This window comes from Lutjanus erythropterus, chromosome 9, assembly GCF_056507025.1.
Source record: "Lutjanus erythropterus isolate fLutEry1 chromosome 9, fLutEry1.hap2, whole genome shotgun sequence".
Taxonomy (NCBI): Eukaryota; Metazoa; Chordata; class Actinopteri; order Lutjaniformes; family Lutjanidae; genus Lutjanus; species Lutjanus erythropterus.
The window spans coordinates 21,803,225-21,825,633 of NC_139325.1; the positions used below are offsets into that span (position 1 = coordinate 21,803,225).

Consider the following 22,409-nt stretch of genomic DNA (forward strand, 5'->3'; position numbering starts at 1 on the left):
GCGCTATTTACCACTGACTCCTCCAGAAACAGCTCCAAGCTCTCTCTCATCTCTTTAATTTTGTCTACAGACAGAGTCAGTGATTCCAGAGGTGTGAGTTGCTTCTCCCCCTCGCCACTGAACCACAGTTTGATCTGGAAAGACAGGGGATTGTTTATTAATTGACTATATCATTTTGTTGTTAGGAAAAGCAGCAGAAAATATGCAGCACAGATGACAATGTCAAGAGAGACATTCAACTCTGCCTGACATTTCCTTGGTATGTTGACAATAAAAAGGTTTCTAAACAATTCCTAGAACAGATATGCTCACCATCCAACTGCATAAAATGTAATTCTTACAGAAATCTACAAACATTAAATTTTTTTCAAACCAAATCAAAGCATGTTTTTTATGATATTCCTCATCGGATTTTTGACATTTTTTATTAATCCTCAAGGATTCAAAAATGGTTAAATTTTGCACCAAATCTGAGTAAGAAATGATATCAACCCCAAAACTGCTGCAACATCTAATAAGATATGATAAGAGCATGAGAACAGCCGTCATATAACTCCATCATAATGTTCTAAGCTCTTATACACTCTGAACTTAAAAAAAACCACCACCACCAACAACAACAAAAAACACAGGTTCACATCAGGTGTGTTGGAGCAGTGAAAACCTGCAGGGAAGTGGGTCCCAATACCCAGGTTTGGGAAACACTATCACATCTATGTGGCATACACTGTTGGCCTGCTATCTCACCGTAAAGATCCCCTGACCCCGTAGAAAAAGATAAAAATGGGTCTATGGTAGGGTGAAGGCGAGTTGAAGAGTTTAAGCTCACCTGTTGTGTTTGCTCCTCAAACTTGCGCACCTCCAGCAGGCTCTCTAACTGTTTCTGAGACTTGTTGGAGAGGATAACAAGCTTATGGACTTCTTCATCTACTTGGTTGTACAGTGCATTCAACATGTCTACAGCATCTCTAAAGGACAAAAGAAAACAATATCAGGGTTAAACAGGTTATACAGAGTTAATTACTATCACCATGTTGATCAGTCTCATGTGGTTGAGAGTCCACCCCGCAGTACCTGTAGCTATCATTCTCACAAGCCTCTTCCTTCCTGATGCGGGCGAGGACGGTGCCTCCTTCTAGACGCAGTCTATTCAGACGGTTGTCATCGAGTACACACTTCATGAGATGCTTCTGCTGCTCCATCACCTCAGACACCTCCTGAATTAAACGTGCAAATAAAATCAAATGAGTAAATATATTTGACGTCTGCTATATTTCAAACTCAAAACGAAATCCTTTTGAACGTACTGACCTCAACAGGCACAAAGATCATGAATGTTAACCATAAAACAAACTCCTGAACTGTTTACTCCAGCAGAGAGCTATTGTGTGTCAGTGGAGACGCATAAATCTGAAGGCCAGACTGGCCGCAGGGGGCGGGTCTGACCTTAGAGGTCTTCAGGTTGCTGCTGTTGCTCAGTGTGCTAATGGACTCCTGGAGGGAGGAGATGGCTGCGCTACAACTGCTGGCAAATGGCTCAATTTTCTGTGAGAGAGACAAAAAGAGATGGAGAGAGATTTTTAATTAATTCTACTGACTTTTATTTAGCGATATTTGGACCCCCCCACACACACACACTATTCTTAAAAACAAGAGAGAAAAGGCAGGAAAGAAAGTGAACAAAGCATAACTAAAATAAACATAAATAGATATAAAATAATAAATAAATCATAAGAGTCACATGTGTTAGAAGCATCATTTGCTGTTTGAGGTAGTGGGACCGCGCATGGCCATAAGCACAAAATTAAACATATTACAAAACTGTCACTTTTATAATGACATACAGATGGACAACTAATTATGAGGGTGAAAATAACACACATAAATAAATATGCAAGTATCTATATGTAACTCTGGCAAACAAGAGGTATCATAATTTTCTTTTTTTTCTTTTTTTATTAGAGGAGCATCTTAGAGTGTACACTGCAAAAAAAAATGTTTTTTCAAAAGTATCCCCACCCTTGCCAAGCTCTGAAGTAAGTATACAAATATGTTTATTATGCTGGCTACAGTCCAGCCACCTCCATCACACCCACCTGCCTGAAGTGGATCCAGTGGTTGTGGTCGTAGTGGAAGGTGCCCTCCAGCTCTCGTGTGAGCTGGGTTTGGTCGATGTGCTTCAGCAGGGCTTTCAGAGACGACAGCGTCTCTGTCTGTGCCAAGAAGAAAAACACAAACTCACAGGTTCACGTCTCAGTTTGAGTGTGTCTGCTGCCCCGCTTCGAAGCAACAGAAACACTGTATTGATAATAGTTAAGAGGCTCATACAACCCCACTTTAAAGAATCTGAACTATCCCTTTAACTACAGCAATGAGATTAGCTAAAAAAAAATCATTTCAATCCAGTAACAAATAAGCTCACAAAATCTGAATTACTGCAAACCCCTTATGAAATCTACTTATATCTAACATTCAACAACACGATTACATCACTTTATTTGAAAAAAATCGTATCCATCCCTTAATAAGAGTCTCTACTTACCTGTACATTGATGTCTCTCTCTGATTTGGCTGCTGCCTCCTTGTCCACCAGGAAGAGAACTGAGTAAAGTGCATTTGGTACTAGTGCCTGAGAAAAACATGTACAAGCAATTTTAATAGTCACTTTAAACGAAGACAATAAATTATAATACATGTAGATTCTTTGCATTCGCAGCTAAACAATGTAAAATGCATATCTAAAGTGACTTATAAAGTATGTGTTGTGGTTTGCAGAAACACAGTCCTTACATCAGAACGAAACTCATCATCATAACATGATGATATGTCTCTTGCACGTTGGCTGCAGCCAGCCCGCTCCCAGTGTGTGGTTAAAAACAGACAAGTAAGCACAGGCTTCTCCACAAGAGCCCTGAGGGCAGCCTTTTTCACAAAAATGTCTTGGAAACTGCAGTCACTACAAATTCAAAGGTGTGCCTCTTTAAAAAACCAAACTGTGTCAGAGACCAAGAGGTCGGACAATAAGAAACGTGTAAGGAATGCTGTCATAGTGTAATAACTCTTCAGAGAGACATAGTATTACCACTCAGAGGACAACAGAGACTCAGCAGGGCCTGAACACTCTCTGGGCATGTGTGTGTGTGTGTGTGTGTGTGCGTGTGTGTGTGTTGGAGGGTAATTACATATTTTCCACTGTGGGCTCACCTGCAATTCAGACAGAGATGACAACAGAGCTGGAACAGGCTGCTGCCTCCTGCTGTCGATTACAACAGAGAGACCTTGATCACGCCTTTCTTTCCTGAAACCAACACAGAAACAGTCATAAAATAAATATAAATATTATTTTGTTGTGTAATCTTAAAGCTCAATCAAGAACTAATATGAACTTAATTTTTTTTAAAAACACATTGTGAAGCTAGTTTCCTGTGGGAAAAGATTTGTTCTCAAGAGGAGTGGGACCTTATAAAACTCAACATACACACTATCTGTCATAAATAAAACAGAATATATACATATATATATATATATATATATATATATATATATATATATATATATATATATATATATATATATATATATATATATATATATATATAAATATATGTATATATATGTTTCTAAAAATACTGTCACTATAAATCTAATTATTTGAATTACTGAAGGGGTCCTTTCAATTTTATTTGTTTTTTTCTGTTGCTTCTATTTTGTCTGGTCGTTTTTTTTGTTATAGAAAAGATATACTGTAATGTCTTCATATTGTCAGGAGGATTATGTATATTATTTGCCTGTATTAATTGATTTTTTAAGCATTACAGTTTGTGTATATTCTGAGACAGACAATTATAATGTAATACTATTTTTTGTACAAGCGTAGATATTATTATTGTCTGATAAATGACAAAAATCTAAACCCAGAAGTATATGATTATTTTGTGTTATCTGTAGATGGGTGTAGACTAGGGGTTCTCAAATAAAGGTCTGTGGCACTCTGCAAAGCGGCTGACATTTTTCATCATTTTCTGATATTTTATAGGCCAAACAACTAATTGATTACTCAAGAAAATAACCAACAGATTAATCACTAATAATAATCACTAGTTGCAGCCCTAAAAATACATTTTTTTACAAAAGGATTCATAACTCAACAACATCAACAGACATGGATATAAATCTTTTATTTTGTACAGCTTTTTTGAATGTATTAATACACTGCTTTATAAAGTATAAATTATAATATACAAATACTCACTTTTTTCATTCATCTATAAGCTCAAAGTAACAGCTGCAGTGTGTAGGAACATATATAATAAAGTCTGCATGGGACAGGTGTGAAAGTTACTGGAATTATTCTTAACACAGAAACCCAAGTATGCATGACTTACCGCAGCGTGTAGTAGTAGTAGCCCAATAAACAGGTGAGGTCATTGACCGTGCAACTCTCACCAGCCCACACCTGAGCTCTCGTGCACACCTGCAGCACCGCCCTCCCACTGCGATCTCTGTTTCCTGGAAGAGAGATGACCAGCAGGGGGTCAACACTTAACACTCACTTGTCTGCTATCACTTAATAGGTCAAGAATGTTTGAGCTCTAGACAGTTCAGTATTATTATGATGAGAGAGTTTGCTTCTTAAGTGATACAAAGTGGGACTGATGTTGCAAAATAGTACTTTATACTTTCTTAAATATATGTTAATTTGTAATTGAAGGGACATTAGAACTGGAGATGGTCCCAGATCATGAGAGGCTGAACATTTTATTGCAGAGGATTAATGACAAAGTACCAACTGTTAAAGGCTGTCAGAGAGTGCTGTTTGATTTTGTGCCATTAGAATACCTTACATGCATATTAAATAAATAAAAACAGACCAATTCTATTTGTGAACTCTAAACTATATATAGCCTGGTGTATTGTTTAATATTTGAACTTTTTTTCCTTCTCCTGAGGATTTCATAATGTATTGTTTTGCTTGTCAGCCTTTTCAACAGACAAATGCAGTACAATATTATCCAGAAATAAAGAACTAATAATATAATTAAAAAAACTCAAAATTCACACGAAGGACCATGAACTAAGTTGAGGACATGCTCTGTTGCTATTTTCCAGAAACTGACTGGACATGTTGGACATGTGGTATGTTGTGATTTAAAAGGATTTTTAACAAAGTGATAGTAGTGTTAATAAGAAATGAATGCATCTAAAAAATTAGATCATTTTCTTTTCAAAACATCACACGAAAGAGCTCTTTTCTTTTTCCAATGTGAGCTTCGAGCACATTTTCAACTGACTGAAATGAACATACAGCACAAGACTATTAACTATTAAAATAAAGCAATATGAGAGAGGGAGTGCTGTTGCGCTGAATATCGGAACGCTGTGATTCAGTTGGAGGCATGAGGCCGCAGATAATAATACGTTTTTATGGTAGGAGAAACTGCTAATTAATCCATCTGACAATTGTGAAATCTGTTCAGGAAGCAATCATATAATTGATCTGTCTAAACAATGTAAATATTTATGCATGTAAGTATGGGGTATTTTACCTGATTGACAGGTCAAAAGCTGTTAAAACTGCTGTCCTTGTATTCTACTGCATGTACTTAGAAAAAAGGGAAGCTATGGGGATTGACTTGCATTTGGAGCGAGCCTCAAGTGGCCACTAGAGGAGCTGCAGTTGTCGGCTACTTCCACGTCAGCTTCATGGAGGCTGCCGATTGACTATTACGCATAAGTCAACAACAGCTATTATCAGGTGTGTCTGAATCACACGTCCACCTACCTGGCAGGATCACAGCACCCGACATGAGCAGCTCTTGGTTGACCTCTGATACCAGTTTGGGGAGGGCTGAGGTCCTCTCACAGGGGGAGCTTGATACTGAAGCCAGCCTGATGGCCGTCCCGTTGGCAGCTTTAGGACTCTGTGACTCCTCTGCATTGTGCCTGTGCCGCCTGTTTTCACTGGTCTCATCACGCTGTCCTGTAGAAGTAATTATAAATAGTGAGCACAACAGTGGTAGATTGTCTAAGTGATATTTACAACGGCTTTGACTGTTCAAAAACACAGTTCAAACAGTAGAAATTAGAAGCTTCTTTTCACCTCAGTGTTTTCTTAAGAAACAAGCGTTTATTAGTGGTGTGCTGTAGTAGTGAGTTCACACTGACTCATCATGGAGACCAGGTGTTTAGTCAGCCTGACTCATGGGTAACACTGGCGTTGTTGGACTCTCATATCTTCACATCACCTTCCATACCTGGAGGCTTTGTTTATAGGAATGCTGTTCCTGACATTCCCAAGTGGTACCACAGTTTATAGACTTGATCCTCTTCCTGAGGCAGTGAAACAGTGTGCAAATCTTCACACAGGGAGCACACAGTATCTCTGTATACCTAACTGGATACTTCACTGCGCACTGACCATGGAAAAATGTCAAGGAAAAATGTCAACAACTGGGGTAAATGGAACGCACAGCCTGCATGGTATACAGCAGAGCTGCAACAATCATCTAATTGGTTAGTTTTAGCATCACAAACGTAAAGATTTGTTGCTTTTCTTCCTCACACCTGATAGTAAATTGAATATTATGAGGTTATGGACTGTTGGTCAGACAAAGCAAGACTTCTAAATATGTCACTTTGGACTCTGGGAAATTGTCATTTGCTTTTTTCTACATTTAAATTCACAGAAGAATCTGTGTTTTCCCTTGGTGGTACTCTCACATCGCCACTTTCCTGAGCTGCCCAGTATGAACCAATACACAAGCACAAAACAAAGCAGCCTGGTAGTGGTAAAGAAAACAAAGGGTTGTGACTGAAGTTGTGTCTCAGGGGTAGGGTCATACCTGAAAAGCATCTGTCACCAACCATCTGTCACCAACGACAAGCATTAATGCTTTTTTTGTAACTATTTTTTGGCACATTTTCAAAACAAAACAGTTAATGGGTTTACATTATTGAAAATAATTGGAAGATTTTTTGATAATAAAAATGACCATTAACTGCAGTCCTACTATAGAGGCAGAAAATGACTGTTCTGTTTTGGTTGCCATGTTTGCAGTACAGCTGCAACTAACGATTATTTTCATTATTCATTAATCTGCAGATTATTTTCACAATTAACCGATAAATCAGAATTGTGACAAATGGCTTCTTTTCTTCTTTCATTTACTATCATAAATGACAAACAAAACAGCAAATCCTTACATTTAAGAAGCTGGAACCAGCAAATATTTTACATTTTTGCTTGAAAAATTATTGAAACGATTATTGATTATCAGAATACTTTGCAGCTACTTGTTTGCCTGTTTGCAGAGTTTGGACCAGGCAACACCTGAGCCTGGTGAAGCAAGAAAACCCCTGAAGCACAATATTCCTCATCCATGTCCTAACCTTAGTGATTTCACAGACCTACTCATTCATTTCAAATAATTTGTAATAAATACTTTATTACTACTGAGTCTAAGAATCACAATATCATGGTCTAAGAATCAGGCTGAAACAAATGTTAACACTAAGAATATATGAGAACATTTAAATCACCATATCGGCTAATAAGACTACAGTCAGAGCGATGCTTTGGGCTAAATGCTAATGCCAGCATGCTAACATGCTCACAATGACAACAAGAACTACAACTCTGAAAGAGTGGAATGCTGTGGGAAAGGAAAATAAAACAGAATACACACTTGTCTTGTCTTGCCTTTGTACTGTATTCAACTGAATATAGATCAAAATGGATTTGCAAATCACTGCATTCTCTTTTTATTTACTTTTTACACAGCGTCACAACTTTTTTAGAATAAGGATTTTTTTAAAAACTACAGCTGAGACTGGTGGGAATTTCAGTAGTTTTGCAGGTATTTGTTATATGGATCCATCATCAGGCAATCCATCCAGAATAGTTGTTGAGATTTTTCAGTGTGGACCAAAGTGGTGGACTGACCAGCTGACCGGCAGACTGACATTGCTGTCTCTTTTTCAAAACATCAGTCATCCAAGCACTGATAGGCTTGAAAATAAACATAAATCCTTGATAAGCTTAACTAATAGATGTGTGATTATAGATGTGTGTCTGATGGACACCTGTTGTGTGTTGTCTTTTTACACAGTTTGAGGCCTCTTGTATTATCCTGCTCTGTTGTGTGACAGTAAACCCTCCCAGCTCAGCCTCTATTGTCTTCAAACAGTCAGTGCATTTCCTGTGCGACTGTGTGGCCCGGCTTGTGTTTGCTGCATGTTTCCTAAATTGCTTTGTTTTCAGAGGAAGTGACAAACGTCGAGTAAAGCCTCCTGAGTATTGTCCTGCGTGAAAGTCTATTTTTTGTGTAGTCTGTGGGACACATTTTTAAGCCATCAAAGAGGCTAAATCTGCACTGGTTGCACTGATCATATGAATAACAGTTGATGTATTCTGATATTGCAGCGTTTTCTTGCTCATACGAGGAGTAATTTAACCCTTCTGGGGTATTTGTTCACAGTGGTGTGAGTCAGTGCAAGTTAGGTCTTGTGTTTCTGGCCTGAATGGACTCTCCAAAGACACAGGCTAAGTTTGAAAGGCTTTTTTTTCATGGATCCCCAGTGGCTGATTGATTCACAAAGGAAACTTTTGTAAATGAGGCAACCCATCTGGGATCAGTGCAGCCCCCAGTCCCAATAACACTGTAGGGTCATCTCATTGTGGGATGCTGGGGTCCCTGTGGTTGGTTTACAGGGTTTACAGGATCCTTTGTTGCCTTTGAAATGTCGTTGTGGGAAACCTGCTTTGCAGCGGCTGAAATACAATCCCCTCTGAGGTAATCTCAGGAACGCACCAGTGATGTGATTTAACTGCTATATTTTTGCTGAGGTGGGTGTATTTAACACTGTCAAATTAACATACATGACATACATAACATACATTTTTATAAAAAAAAAAAAAACTGTATTAACAATCAAAGCTATGCTCAGGCATTGTGCTGGGATAGAATTCAGAGATTTTAAATAAACTCAGTCGGTTTTCCCTCTACATTTCAATTCACGGAAGAATCTGTGTTTTCCAAAAACAGCATGATTCCCTTGGTGGTACTCTCACATCGCCACTTTCCTGAGCTGCCCGGTATGAAGCAACACACACACACACACAAAACAAAGCAGCCTGGTAGTGGTAAAGAAAACAAAGGGTTGTGACTAAAGTTGTGTTTCAGGGGTTGGGCCATACCTGTCCCTTGAACGTGCCAAAGAATACACTGCGGCTGAAAAGCAATCTGTCACCAATGACAAGCATTAATGCTACAGAATTGTGAGCTGTCTCAGCCAATTGACGAACTGTTGTAACTAGTCCTGCTGCAGGGTATGATTACACAACATAGCGAGAAACCACCATTATCAAACTATTAAGAGTGATACTTGGCTTTCACACCCTCAGGTTGTATTATTTGACAAGTGAGAAATTATGAGCAATGGACTGTCATGGTGACATAACGACTGTTGGAGAAAACCAAACTTGTAATAATGGCAAAGGAAGTATTAAGGTCCTTTATTCTAAGGATAAGGCTAGTATTTTTCCATATTAAATCTGTTAAATACCAAAACCAACAATGTGCTAGTCTGTCAATACCTTCTGACATCCCTATCCTGATTGTGGCACTCAGCCCAAAGCCCACTTATTTCAATCCTACTGAAGAAATCACATGGTCCAAATGAATACTTTAACTTCCTAAAAAGCCAAGCAATCTCCGAAAGTAGCTGGACACTGTAGTTTTTTTTAAACAAATTCTCAAACAGGAGAAAATAGTAATATTTGGGACTATTTTCAGCTGAGGTTTAAGACACATTTTGGTGCTCTTGTGAGTATTTATGGAAGCAGCCCTATTCTTTAAGTGAAAGTAGCAATACTCTATTATGAGTGAAACTCCTGAATTCAGAATTTTATAAATGTGTATGTAAATGTGCATGTCTGGTATTTGGGGGTCATATTCTGTTTTTTTGCAAGGTTTTTGTTTCCTTCGTGCCTTTGTCCTGCCTCTTTCCCGTTGAGAAGTATGGGGGTTGCGCTGGCAATTTTGGGTGCAAACTCAAGAGGGTTATCTTGCTACTTCCTCTGGTCAAATCTCTCAAGTCTTGTTCAGATGGACAACTAGTAACTATGACCGTGAAATATATGTGGTGGAGTTAAAAGTACTATATTTTTTAAATGAAATGTACATAGTAGAGTACAAGAATCAGATGCCATGAAATCCAACTATGCATGTTAAGTACAAGTATCTAAAAACTGAACTTAATTACAGTGTGTGGGTCAATATGTTTAGGTCCTTTATATGGCTAGGCAATAGATGAGATATTTGCCTCTATTATGATTAACAGTAACTTGAGTGTTATATTTGTGCAGCATCACATACCTGACTCCTCTTTGCTGCTTCTCCTCTCAGAACCAGGCAAAGCTGCCTCAACATCCAGCTTCCCAAAACGAAGAGCATAGCCATTCATCAGCTTTTTGGGTGAGATGCTGACTGAGCCTCCAGAAGAGGATCGTTCCCGGTGGCCTTTAACCTGGCCTGCCTTGTTAGTCCTCTCCAGTGACTTTGAACGTCTTTCTGCTCGTCTCTCTGCACTCCTCAACCCTCTCTGCAGGTAAAGTAAAGGTGTGCTTGGCCTGGAGTCATCACCGCTGAGCCAGCCCCGGCTGCCCAGCCTCCGAGATAAGAGGTCTCTGGAGGAGGTGCGGGTGTCAGGGCTGCTGCCTGGTGTCACTGTCCTCTCTCTGAAGCTGGCACCATGCTCTGGGCTTTCCTCCAGGATGGATTCAGAGCTGGACCCGAGGCTCATAGGGTTCTGTAGGGCCTCCATGTAAGATTTCCTGAAAAGTCTCCTGCTCTCGAAGGCGACAGAGTCCCTTGGGAGACGGCGTCGAAGGCCTGGGTTACTGAGGTCCGTACTAAAAGAGAGCATCTTGGGCCCTCTCTCTTCACTCCCTTGTCCTGTCCCACACTCCTCATTGGACCTTTCGATTTTAATAACAGGTGTAGAAGGCGTTGATGTGTCCGGTACACTGACACTCTCACTGCTGGGGTCCACACGGTTTCTGTTTGGTGAGGTTGGTTCAGAGAAGATGGAGTCAGCTCCCTGAGAGTGCAACGACTCTCTGGAACTGCGGTGGCTGTCCAGAGTCCCTGTGGATCCACTGGTGCTGCAGGTACTGAGATGGCCACGGAAGCCTCCTCTGCTGCAGCGTGCTTGCATGATGGCGTCTGACGTGCTGCTGACAAACAGTGGGTTGACCACGTTCTTCCACGGCGTCCTGTACACAGCTGTACCAGTGGTGAGCAGGCAGTTCTGTAGCGGGTGCAGGTTCCGGTCACGTGTTACATTCTGCAGGAACTCAGCGGTGAAGACGCTGCCATACATGCTCTCTGCGATGGGGACCTCTGTGATGGCCTGCCCGCTGGCCGACAAACATTTTATCACAAGTTTGGCAGTTTTGCGGCCTAAAGGGACGATCTGCAGGTAGAAGTCTCCTTGCTTTAGTCGCACTTTGTGCAGAGGGGCAAGCTGCAGGATGACTTTCTCATGGATGCAGAGAGGCCAGCCCTCATGGTAGAAGAGCAATCCTCTGAACCTCACCTGAGGGAAAACACAGGAGTCAGACAGGGTCAGGGTTGGCCATTTGAACCGATATTGTACCTGGAATTCAGTACTGATACCCGGTGGTACCTTTTGGTACCCTATACACAAAGTTACTCTCTCCCAAGTACTGAAATATGGCACCAATTGATTTAATGTGAATCAGTAGCAATGTAATTCAGTCAGGACCCTTGAAAGTACAGAGTTCAGTACCCAACCCTAGTCCATACCCTCTCCCATAAAAGATTATTATCATCTGTTTTTTTCATGGCTCAGCTGTGGTGCAACTTGCATCATGCCGACTGACATCTGCAAAGCTGTTTTCAAACACATGTTTAACTTTAATGGAGAGGCGAGATGTTTTCATGGTACGCGCTGGATGAATCACTGTCAGCAATCATTCGACTGAGGAGGAGAACCTGTCTGATCAGGCCTGGTTTCGCAGCAACCACAACACAAATCTTCACTGTGACGGAATAAAAAACAGACCCTAAGAGCAAAGAAAGACACTGCGCTCAAGGGTTGACTTTTTTCATCTCTTATGAATGTCAAGGCACAGACGGAGGATGTAGCCTCTCATATTGCCTGTGAAACAAAGACTCTCATGCACGACAGGCTGTTCTCAGGGGCTAGGCTTAGGTGAAACTATTGCTCTATGGCCGTCGTCACAGTGTAATCACCACAGAGATGAATACAGAGGAATAAAGTTTCACTGCTTTGGTCGTAGAGCTCTAACCCACAGCAATCAAAGCTTGTGAGAGACAATATTGAATTTCACTGTGGACCCAAGAGCCCATGGCAGCCTCTCAAACAGACCACAGTTTCTCTCTGTTTCCCTATTCAGAGAAGGATGGCTGCTTTTCAACTTGTTTTCAGAACAATAATCAACTCTGTCTCAGTCTGATGCTCCTCCATCCTACTCAGCGAAGATATTCACACTCAGCAGCGCAGTTCTCACATTCTTTTGTCGCAAATATTTTGCCTGGCTTATCTTTCAAGATGTTTATTATTCTCTATTCAAACTGTTTAGACAAGTACATGAGTTAAAATGACCCAACACATAGAATCGTGTTTTCTTGTTGCGTCCTTGCTAACCCTTTCTCAACCTTTTAGTTTCAACAGATGAGGCCAAAAATGAAAGTACCAGGTAAATCTCTGACTATGTTGTATCTCAAAATCAGTTCTGAATTAAATCACAAATCTATCAGCCACTCACACAGGTTTCTTGTTGGATGATCTGCAGAATCCTCTTGGCAGGAAGCAAGAAATCAATGAGACAGCGGAGACCGTCTCCTCTGTACTGTCTTTCCACCACACTGAAGAGCTGCCACAGGACAGTGGCAGCGGTGACACTGAAGGGTCGGTACAGGGCCGACAAGGTGCTCTGGATACAGTTGTCCAAGGACTCAGCGTCCTGAGGGAAAAGAAAAGACGGATTAGACTGGAGTCTAGAACAGTGATTCCCAGCCTTTTTGGCTTGTGACCCCTTAAAACAAAGAAATGTCTACCTAATCACAGGTTATACTCTTGGTGTGAATATCAGCTGTGAGCAACCAAACAAATAATGAATACCGTTCAGACTGTGTAGTATGCATCCAGAATTTCACAACAAAAAAGCAAAAAATCAGAAAAAAATAAACATGAACTTTGTTTAAAAGTTTTTCTTGCATATCCCTTTAATCATTCTATGACAGATTTTCTTCACCCCCAGGTCTAGAGTGCTTGAAATGCAAAGAGGTTATAGGAGTCTACAGCCATAATACTGGATGTACATGAGCACATTGATCACAATGACATGCTAACATTTTGTTTGCATGTTCAGCAGGTATAATGTTTACCTTGTACACCATTGTATTTTAGCATGTTAGTATGCTAGGATTTGCTAATTAGCAGAAAACAATGGAAATTTCCTGAAAAACTGCTTGGCAATCCACCCAAGAGCTGTCAAGGTATTTTGTGAAAAAGCTGAATGTCCACCTTCTTGTAACATTTGAACAGTATGGGATTTTCACAAAATGATAACCATCTCAGAAAATATCACAGTTTCAAGGTATTATCATTATCATCATATCATAATCATGGTTATTATTATTATTGTTATTATCTATTACAATGATCCTTAAACAAATAGAAACAGTGTTTTTTACATTGAATAAACACTTCATTAGAATTTCACAAAATATTATATCCTGACAGACTTGAAACTTCCTCATAATAACACTAATACGGCATGCACACAGTACAGTACAGTACCCATACAGTACGCATGCAGTGATACAAGTACACCACTGCAACTCTAGATCACAAAAGTAATTGAGATTCATCCTCTGGGACCCATGAATGTCTAAAATTTCATTTTAATCCATGTAGTAGTACATGAGATATTACAGTCTCAATGCTGCTAGCATGGATAAAAATACCAAACAAATCTTGCACAACTTTGAATAAACTACAAAATATCTTCATACTATACATGTATTTCAGATAAACACACAGTTGCATTATGCACGAGTCCTGAGCATGATCCCATCTAGCCAGACGGTCAGGAAGTTTGACCATGACAGGAAACGTCAGCCATGATGGTTTTTCCATCAGAGAGAGGGGAAACACCTGGTGAAAGTGACGTCACCATCAGCGGACACAAACAGCAGAACTGGAAAGTCCAAACTGGACTCCAGTTGCAGTCCGGGCGGTGCAATGTTACCCACTAATAACAACAATGTCATCGCTGATGATTATCTGACCCTTACACGACCCGGGCCACCACCACCTGTCCCCAACAGACCAGATGACATGTCCCCACACTGGCGCTTACAAGTTGTCTGGAAATGAGATGGCACATTTGGGATTACAGCAGTTGTGGATGAGGTTGACCTGGTCGTGTAGTTATGTTCACGGTTCAGGCTGTGACCTTCCTCTCAGCAGCAGTCAGAGCCAAGGCCAAACATCCCTTGGCTATCTGTCCTTCCCGAGTGGAACACAACAGTGGAATAGAGACATCTGCCTCCAATGATAACCACACAGACACATAGCAATGCCAGGGAAAGTCCCACATTATTACAACTGTGAATCATATTGAAGAACACATGGGGGTTAAGAACACAGAACCAAGGTCCTGTTCAGACCTGATATTCACTTGCATCCTGGGTGATGTGATCACAAGAGGACAGCTCTAAGTACAGATGTGAATGCATAAAATGTCAAAAAATAGTATAAAAAGTTTCCCAAAGCCCAAGGTGTTGTCCTCAAATGTATCAAAGTTTTGTCCAGAACCCAAAGATATTCAGTTTGTTGGCAAAGAGGAATAAAGAGACCAGAAAATATTCACATTTGAGAAGCTAAAAGCTGAGAATTTTGATCATTATTCTTGGGGGTGGGGCGATTAATCGATTATAAAAAATAGTTTGGTAAACTAAATAAATAAACGTTATAAAACACTCTCTCTCACTCTATTTGGGTCCTCTTGTAAATTTGGTTAGTTATTTCTTTGTAGAAAAAACACTATTTGTTTGTCCCAGCTGCCCTTTTGAGCTGTTGAAGGTTATGTGCTTACAGAGCATGGAAGCAAAACAGCAAATTCTCAATTATTGGGGCCTTCTTTTAAATTTTGAATTAAATACAATGCATTGAGGTGTTTCTTTCCTCGTCAAAACACTGTGTTGATCTGAAGAGCAGACAGGAGAGATGCTCTGTGGCACACTTGGCCTTTTGCTGACCTTGTCTTTAATGACAGTCTCTGAAAACATCAGATCTCCACACAGTCATCCTGCTCATAGTTCAGTTATAAAATCCCAGTGCACAAAGAAGCAAAAAAAAAAGGTAAAATCTTGTTATTTGAACGGACAAATAGACAGTGATAGACATTCAACTGACAAAATGGCCCTTGTGTTTTATATAGAGTGGGGAAGAGATCCGATCTCAAGTGGTCACTCCAGATGCATCTAGAGACGCATTGTAATGCCACGTCTGAACTCACATACTTGGTGCTGTCCACTTGTGATCAGATCACCCAGGACACATGCTAACAGCAGGGCTGAACAGACTCTAACTTTTACTTGAGTGTCCAGGCTGCATTTACATGACAATAAAATGTGTAAAAAACATTGACTACAAATCAAGCGATGGACTGGTCTGTGGTGAATTGAGCCTGTCAGACAGCCCATGTTTCACTCTTTGTAGGATCTGTCCTGTTGATCTAAGCAGCTCAGCACCATCAATTAGAGGAGAGTGAGTACAGTTCAGTGCATTGGTACACATGCCACGACTCTACTACAAGGCGCTCATTGTGTACTCCGCCTCTCTAAGTGGTATGTGCTGTACAGTGTTGGTGCGCTGAAACAAAACGCTCACCTCCATTAGCAGTCAGTCTGCTTTTAGAGAGACAAAAATGTCTCTGGGCATTAGTCACTGTTGCACCCGGGAGGAGAAGAATAACACGGTGTTTTATTGGAGGAAAGCTAACAATGGGAGGAAAGCCCTCACTACATAGTCAGGACAGAGCAGCAAGTTTCTCTTCAGGTTCCCAAGGCAGAAAAAACAGCAGCAGTGACAGTGGAGAGTGTTTTGAAGAACAATTACTCAACATAACAGAGACATGAGCTCAGTGATCAAGGTGAGCTATAGGGCAGAAACCTCATACCTCTATTAGGGGTGTAAGAAAATATTGATACACTTGAGTATCACAATATGATGTTTTGTGATACTGTATGAATTCTCAAAATAGTGCATCATGATATTGTGATAAATGCAAAGCTTTGTGTTGTGCTAAATAGCAGTGTTGTTGTCTATCTTCACTGTTCTGACAGCATATAAAACTAAATCTTTTTAACTCAGATGTTATGGTGGTGTTTTCCTTATATAGTTTTCCTACAATTAGACATTAAAAAAGCAATATATGTGCACTATACTCACTATTATTTTTTTCTGGCATTTGTTGTTGGCAATTGTTTGACATTTTGAGCACCACAAGCCAAGCGACATCTAGTTTCATTATGTTCGAGACAGGGCATGCATCTACAGCCGATATCTCCAAACTCTGCAGCTCACAACAAAAAAGATCTGGATGGATGAATAGCACAACAGGTCAAAGGAAAAATATGTATTTTGGGGTTGAACTGTCCCTTTAAGTTTACTAAGTCAACCTGTTGAACAGGAGCAGTAATCCAGTGCTACAATATGGACACAAAAACTGCCTTTATCTGAACAATGGCTGCATAACACAATGTTTACATTCAGACAAGTGGTATTACACATTACATCATCTCCCTGTAGATAACATCTTACATAATGTACGACATGTATAACTTTCCATTGTCAGGAAGCATGTGAAGCTATGTGTCACCTGGTTGGTAGGAGACATATCTGCATGTCTCAGCAGAACAACGGAGCTTAGCCACCAGAGCTGAGCTTCCCATCCGCTCTGAGCCACAGAGGAATGTGGTCTGTATGGTTGTGTATGTCTAGTCTCAGACCCTCGACCAGGGCAGGAGCCGATTGGGAAGTCCCACCCTTTCTGATGCCAGGTCTTTATAAGCAGCCGCCTGTGCTGTGGTGGAGGTCTGAGGTGGTAATTAATGGCTTAAAGCTCCAGGTGGGACACTTTTGTCTGCACTGTCAGTAAACCAGCTGTTCAGAAGGTGCATGGGGTGGGGTTATCTCTCAAAGAGGCGTGATTCTCTTTAATATGGCTGAGCTTGAGGTGAGGACAAATATTGCAATGTAAGGAAAAGCTTGCAAGCCACTAAAAAAATTATCACTATTATTATTGTATTTTTTTCATGTTGTTGAGTAAATTTTGTTATATCTGAAGTTTGAAATTTTGCCAAGACAAAAAAAGCACACTTTATATACTGTATAGTTGAGCACACAGGTTTGTGATGCCTATCAGTATAATTTCTACTAGAAAAAGGAAAATGTGAGATTGTTTTGAATATTTAGGAAGTTGGCTGGGAAGAGATGACACACAGATGACAAAAAGGTATCTAGAGGCTCTGGATTGGTAAAAGTAAATCCCATTAAATTAACTCATTTGACATTCACACACACACACACACACACACACCATGCTCTCACTTCAGCTCTTCAATAATATCCAGCTTTTTGAAATTGCTAAAAAAAAAAAAAAAAAAAAAAACAGCAGAGAAGAATGATCTCTCTGATATGATCCTCCTTATAGAGAAAACTTTGGAAATCCCTTTTAGTCATCACTTATGACCCACTGAGAGCATGGTGGGGGCCGTATCTATAGGGACACTGGCTTCTGCCTGTACTTCCTTTTTATTTTGCTGTGCTCAGGATGAATTATGAACCCAAAACATCAGTATTTGACATTCTGGGAATGAGACTCAACAATAAACTATCTCTCTGGTATGTTTACGAACAGCTTGGACAAATCCGACTGATTCTACCTTTATGTTTACATGGATAAAGGAGCAAAAATATGACAGACAAATGGATCAGATGCTCAAATTACATAAGAGTTATCAAATACACCACGGGCAAATGTTCCATCAGCTTGTGACTCTAAAAGTACAGTGCCTTTTAAAGCATGTGATACACTGCAGAGATAAGAATCAAAGTCAGAAAGAGCGAAGGGGTGCATCCCAGAGAAAGAAAGAGTGAGAGACCTACAGAGACAGAGAGCGAGAGGTGGTCACTGACACATTTAGTGGGTCAGGGACACAAAAGGCGCTGCCTACCAGGCCTCCAGTGGAGCATGAAGCCACCAGGGGAGTGTAACAGGAGAGCCCTGGAGCCCCCATACAGGCTGCTCACTAACCAACCCACTAACAGCCTCAAAGGCAGCGAGCTGACAAAGGCCACAGGTTGCTCAGACCTGCCCCGCTGCCAGGTGCCAGGACGCCAACAAAAGAGCCTGGAGAGACCTCACTATTGAGCCTGCAGTTTGATTCAGCTTTTGATCTGTGCCAATAGAAATCCTATCTGATGAGAGGAGGAGAGACGAGGAAGAGAGGGGCAGGGATATGAAGTCAGACAAAAGATCTGAACACAGTACTAATGGCTCCCAGTAAATTTAACAGCAGCATTAACCCTTATTAGATATATCAAGCAGAGATAAACAAGTAATTAAAAAGACCTCTGTTAAATCAAAATATTGCTCTTGCTCAGCACAGTCTGCAGATCTTTTGTCTGACTTCTGCTTTTACATAAGTAATCAGTACTGAACTGAACTGTACCTGAACCACATAGGACCTCACACAAATGTCACACACAAACCTAAGCTAAGATGAGGTGATAAAACTCATGAAGTAGACTAGTTTATAACTTAAACCCGCTTGCGTCTGTTATGTTTCCCCGTCCACTTGGTTCAGCTGTAAGGAACATAAACCCCATCTTAAAAAACTGTTAAAAGGTGATCATAATATTGAGAAGTGGGTTTTAATTTTAGATTGACTTTTCTTCATCCGTTCATTTTCTTTCAGGAGAGAATTGTGATGCATCTAAGAATTGATTCATCCATGATTTTTCAGTTTTGAGCCCAACTCAAACTCTAAAGTTTATATTTTCAAAACTTGAATGAAAGTGGGTAATGAATAATGTTAAATAATATTTTCAATTGCAACCATTTCATTTTCAAGCACACAAATAATGACAAGTCAGGTTCAAAGCTGAAAAAAATTTGAAATACAAATTTTGATGGGATTCTGAAACTCAAACATTCAAGTTTATCTTAGGTGAATTATCTCAACAAAAGGTATAGGTCAGCAAAACTTTGTTTAGTTTATTTCAAACTTAAGAGTCTGAGTTTGATTCAAAACTCAAAAATCTACTTAAGGTAGTTTTTTTTTTTGTTTTACTGTGCACAGAGCAGTTTTCAGTGGACCAGAACATAATATTAGACTGACATTGTAAAAAGACACTTTAGTAAATGTTATAATGTTATCTGAGCAGATAAACTTTAACCCCTGAGAGGCCCACACTGATTGTGAGACAAACACAGCTGCGTCTGGAAGGTGACGGCGAGATCAACAATAATGGAAGTCTGGAGGTGATAAACTGGCCCACCCACTCGTCTACAGCAAGTTACTGTTTTTGATTTTCCTTTAAATTTAAATCTACATTCCTATGGCTTGATTGTAACGTAACAAACAGAGAAACAAATCTGCTAGTCATCAGGCTATAGGATATATAAGTGCACGGCCTACATTTGTTCAAGCTGGGTCATTAAAAAGTATTACAGAAAAGCAACGATGCAAGCTAAATAAAACAAAATTAAACTGTATTCGGTATGATTTCACAGATTCCCACGCTGGTTATCAGAAAGACCTGATATATGTAGTCATCTAGTAACTAATGACTTTGTCGTACAGGATGTAAACAACATTGGCAGGATATTGTTCCTGAGCAGCCCTGACAGACCTCACCGGGCCTATAGATAGACGTATTGTACACACCCCACACATTCACACTCATACAGTCACAGTTTTGATCAGGCCTTCGCATAAAGGAAACCCCAACAAGAGGACAAAAAGTGAATGGAGGTCCTTCAACCAATCAGAGCAGTGATGAGCAGGAACAGAAGAGACAAAGGAGTCTAACAAAGTCTGCTGATACCTCTGCAGCAGGGTAAATATAGCATGGCCGCATACCAAAACAAGTGGGAGGATGATAAAGGAAACTCACTTATCAGAGAGGATACAAACTTGTGTATTGTCACTGACCCAAGAAACGATAACTAGCACATTCATCAACACTTGTGTTTGTGCTTTCTTTACTTTTTTGTGGACAAAAGCCCACTATTGATGAATGCACAAGGGCTGCTAATTAGTTGTTAGGTCCATACAATGTCACAAAATACTGAAAAATGTTGATTAGTGTTTCCCAAAAGTTCTGAAATGTCTTGTTTTATCCAAACCCCAAAGATATTCAGTTTACTCTCATAGAGGAGTAAAGAAACCAGAAAATATTCAAATTTGAGAAGCTGAAATTAGTGAATTTGGACATTTTTTTTCTTAAGAAAATGATTCAAATTGATAAATTAAGTTGTCTATTAAATCAATTGCTGACAACTAGTCAGTTAATCGACTAATCGCTGCAGCTCTAGATGGAACGCAGCTGAAATATGTTAATGTCTGTGTCTGCTACAGAAATAAATACATGATTTGAAATAGGATTTATTAGTTCTTTTCTCCAATTCCAGTGTTTATCTCCCCATCCAGACCTCATTCAATTTGTCTTTAATCACCATGCAGACACACTATATTTAGTCGTAACTGTCATTCAGCAGATGGAGAACATGTTGAGGGGCCATCAATGAAGAATAACACTCCTCCTACCCTTCAAAGTGAACACGGAGTCCAAATTGGCAAATATCAGAGAGCAGCAGACAAGATTTTGCTGACAATCCAAACATTTAAACATTAACTGTGACGTATTAAGTCTTCTACTGAAAAATAAGAGCAAATTAAGTCAGAAAATAATTGAAACTAAGCAGAATTATAATGCTAGATAAGCACAAACATTACACCCCTATATCCCTCACGTTATGCATGTGTAAAAAGTTACCTGTTATGTTTTGACCACAGAACAAGAAGTCAAAATATCATCTGTCTACGAGCTGAGACAAAAACATCAATGCCCTGAGTGCGCACAATAACACACATACACACACACATACACATACACAACACAGTCGCTGAAGGTTCCCAGGAAGCCAGGTTTACACTCACTCACTCAAATACACGCAAAAACACACAAAAACAACAATCAAATCCCAAAAAGTCACAACAAAACTGTAATGAAGACAAATGCCAGGCTCATACCTTAATACTCAGGTAGTTGTCACAACTCCGGGACTTTGCTCTGGAGTGCATTTTGCCCAGTGACAGCATTTAGGCACCAGACAAAATACCAAGTGTCAGTAAATAAACTGGTGTCATCAACTCCAAGCACTAAAATCCAGTGTGCAGTAATCCAGTCTGTAAGTCATTGCTGTGAGATCAACAGGTCCTTTTCTCTGCCCTGCTCTCCTCTCTGTGTGTGCTGTGGTGCAGGCAGCTGGAGCAGACTAAACTCCTGTCGGAGCGTGAGAGAGGCAGTGCGCTGGCTTCCCCGTCACTCACCCTCCCTTCCTCCCTCCCTCCCTCCCTCCAGCAGAACCTCCCCCGCCCTGCTGCTGCTCCACTGCCACTGAAGCCTCTTCCAGCTGGATAAATGCACACGGCTGCAACTTCAGGCTCATCATTCAGGAAAAAAAAAAGAAAAAACAACACTACCTGACCTGCACACCCCCCACCTACCCCGAGCCTCCAGCGCTCCACCCAGCAGGGGTCGGACTCTGACTAACTCCTCTCTGCCCCCCTTGACCCCATGCACCCCTACCTCCACCGGCAGCTCCCCTCCACCCCTCCTGCCACAATGGTCTCTCTTTGTCCTGACAATACAAATGGACTAGGGTTTCAGCTTATTCTGCTGCTTTTCAAAAGGAAAAAGAAAGGAAGACATCAGCACAGGATTGGTGGCTCAGGTCACTCACTACAATGACTTTCCCTTTAAATATTGTCAGGGGAATACCCAATCTGTTAACTGTCCTTTACACATCACCACTGACATATGTGGGACGTCTGTCTTCTTGTTACATCAGACAGGTATGACACCTTCAAAACAGACACTAAAACTATCTCTAAACTTTATATGCTATTAAGTTTTTTACTGCAAAAAACTCCAAGAAGATGGCAAGAAGTTGGATGCTCGTTTCTTATTTAATTGACAAAAAACACTTGAAAATACACAACATGCATGAATTGCCACATTGGTGGCAATAGACATGAAATGGTAGGAAAATTTCAAAG

The 22,409-nt window shown here is 40.3% G+C and overlaps 1 protein-coding gene across 2 annotated transcripts in view; it reads right to left on the minus strand.

Moving 5' to 3' along the window:
• The window catches only part of plekhg4b (pleckstrin homology domain containing, family G (with RhoGef domain) member 4B), a 34,329-nt gene extending 12,709 nt beyond the window's left edge, over positions 1-21,620 (minus strand). For both annotated transcript variants that reach the window (XM_084726565.1, XM_084726564.1), the window contains exons 1-12: positions 21,381-21,620; positions 12,815-13,012; positions 10,377-11,598; positions 5,783-5,980; positions 4,386-4,509; positions 3,205-3,298; positions 2,543-2,629; positions 2,097-2,213; positions 1,447-1,545; positions 1,075-1,217; positions 830-968; positions 12-134 (exon numbers count right to left, since the gene is read on the minus strand). In XM_084726565.1, the coding sequence (XP_084582691.1) occupies positions 12-134; positions 830-968; positions 1,075-1,217; positions 1,447-1,545; positions 2,097-2,213; positions 2,543-2,629; positions 3,205-3,298; positions 4,386-4,509; positions 5,783-5,980; positions 10,377-11,598; positions 12,815-13,012; positions 21,381-21,449 (2,613 nt within the window). In that variant the 5' untranslated portion in view covers positions 21,450-21,620. The remainder of the gene's footprint in view (positions 1-11; positions 135-829; positions 969-1,074; positions 1,218-1,446; positions 1,546-2,096; positions 2,214-2,542; positions 2,630-3,204; positions 3,299-4,385; positions 4,510-5,782; positions 5,981-10,376; positions 11,599-12,814; positions 13,013-21,380) is intronic.
• Positions 21,621-22,409: the final 789 nt, after the last annotated feature.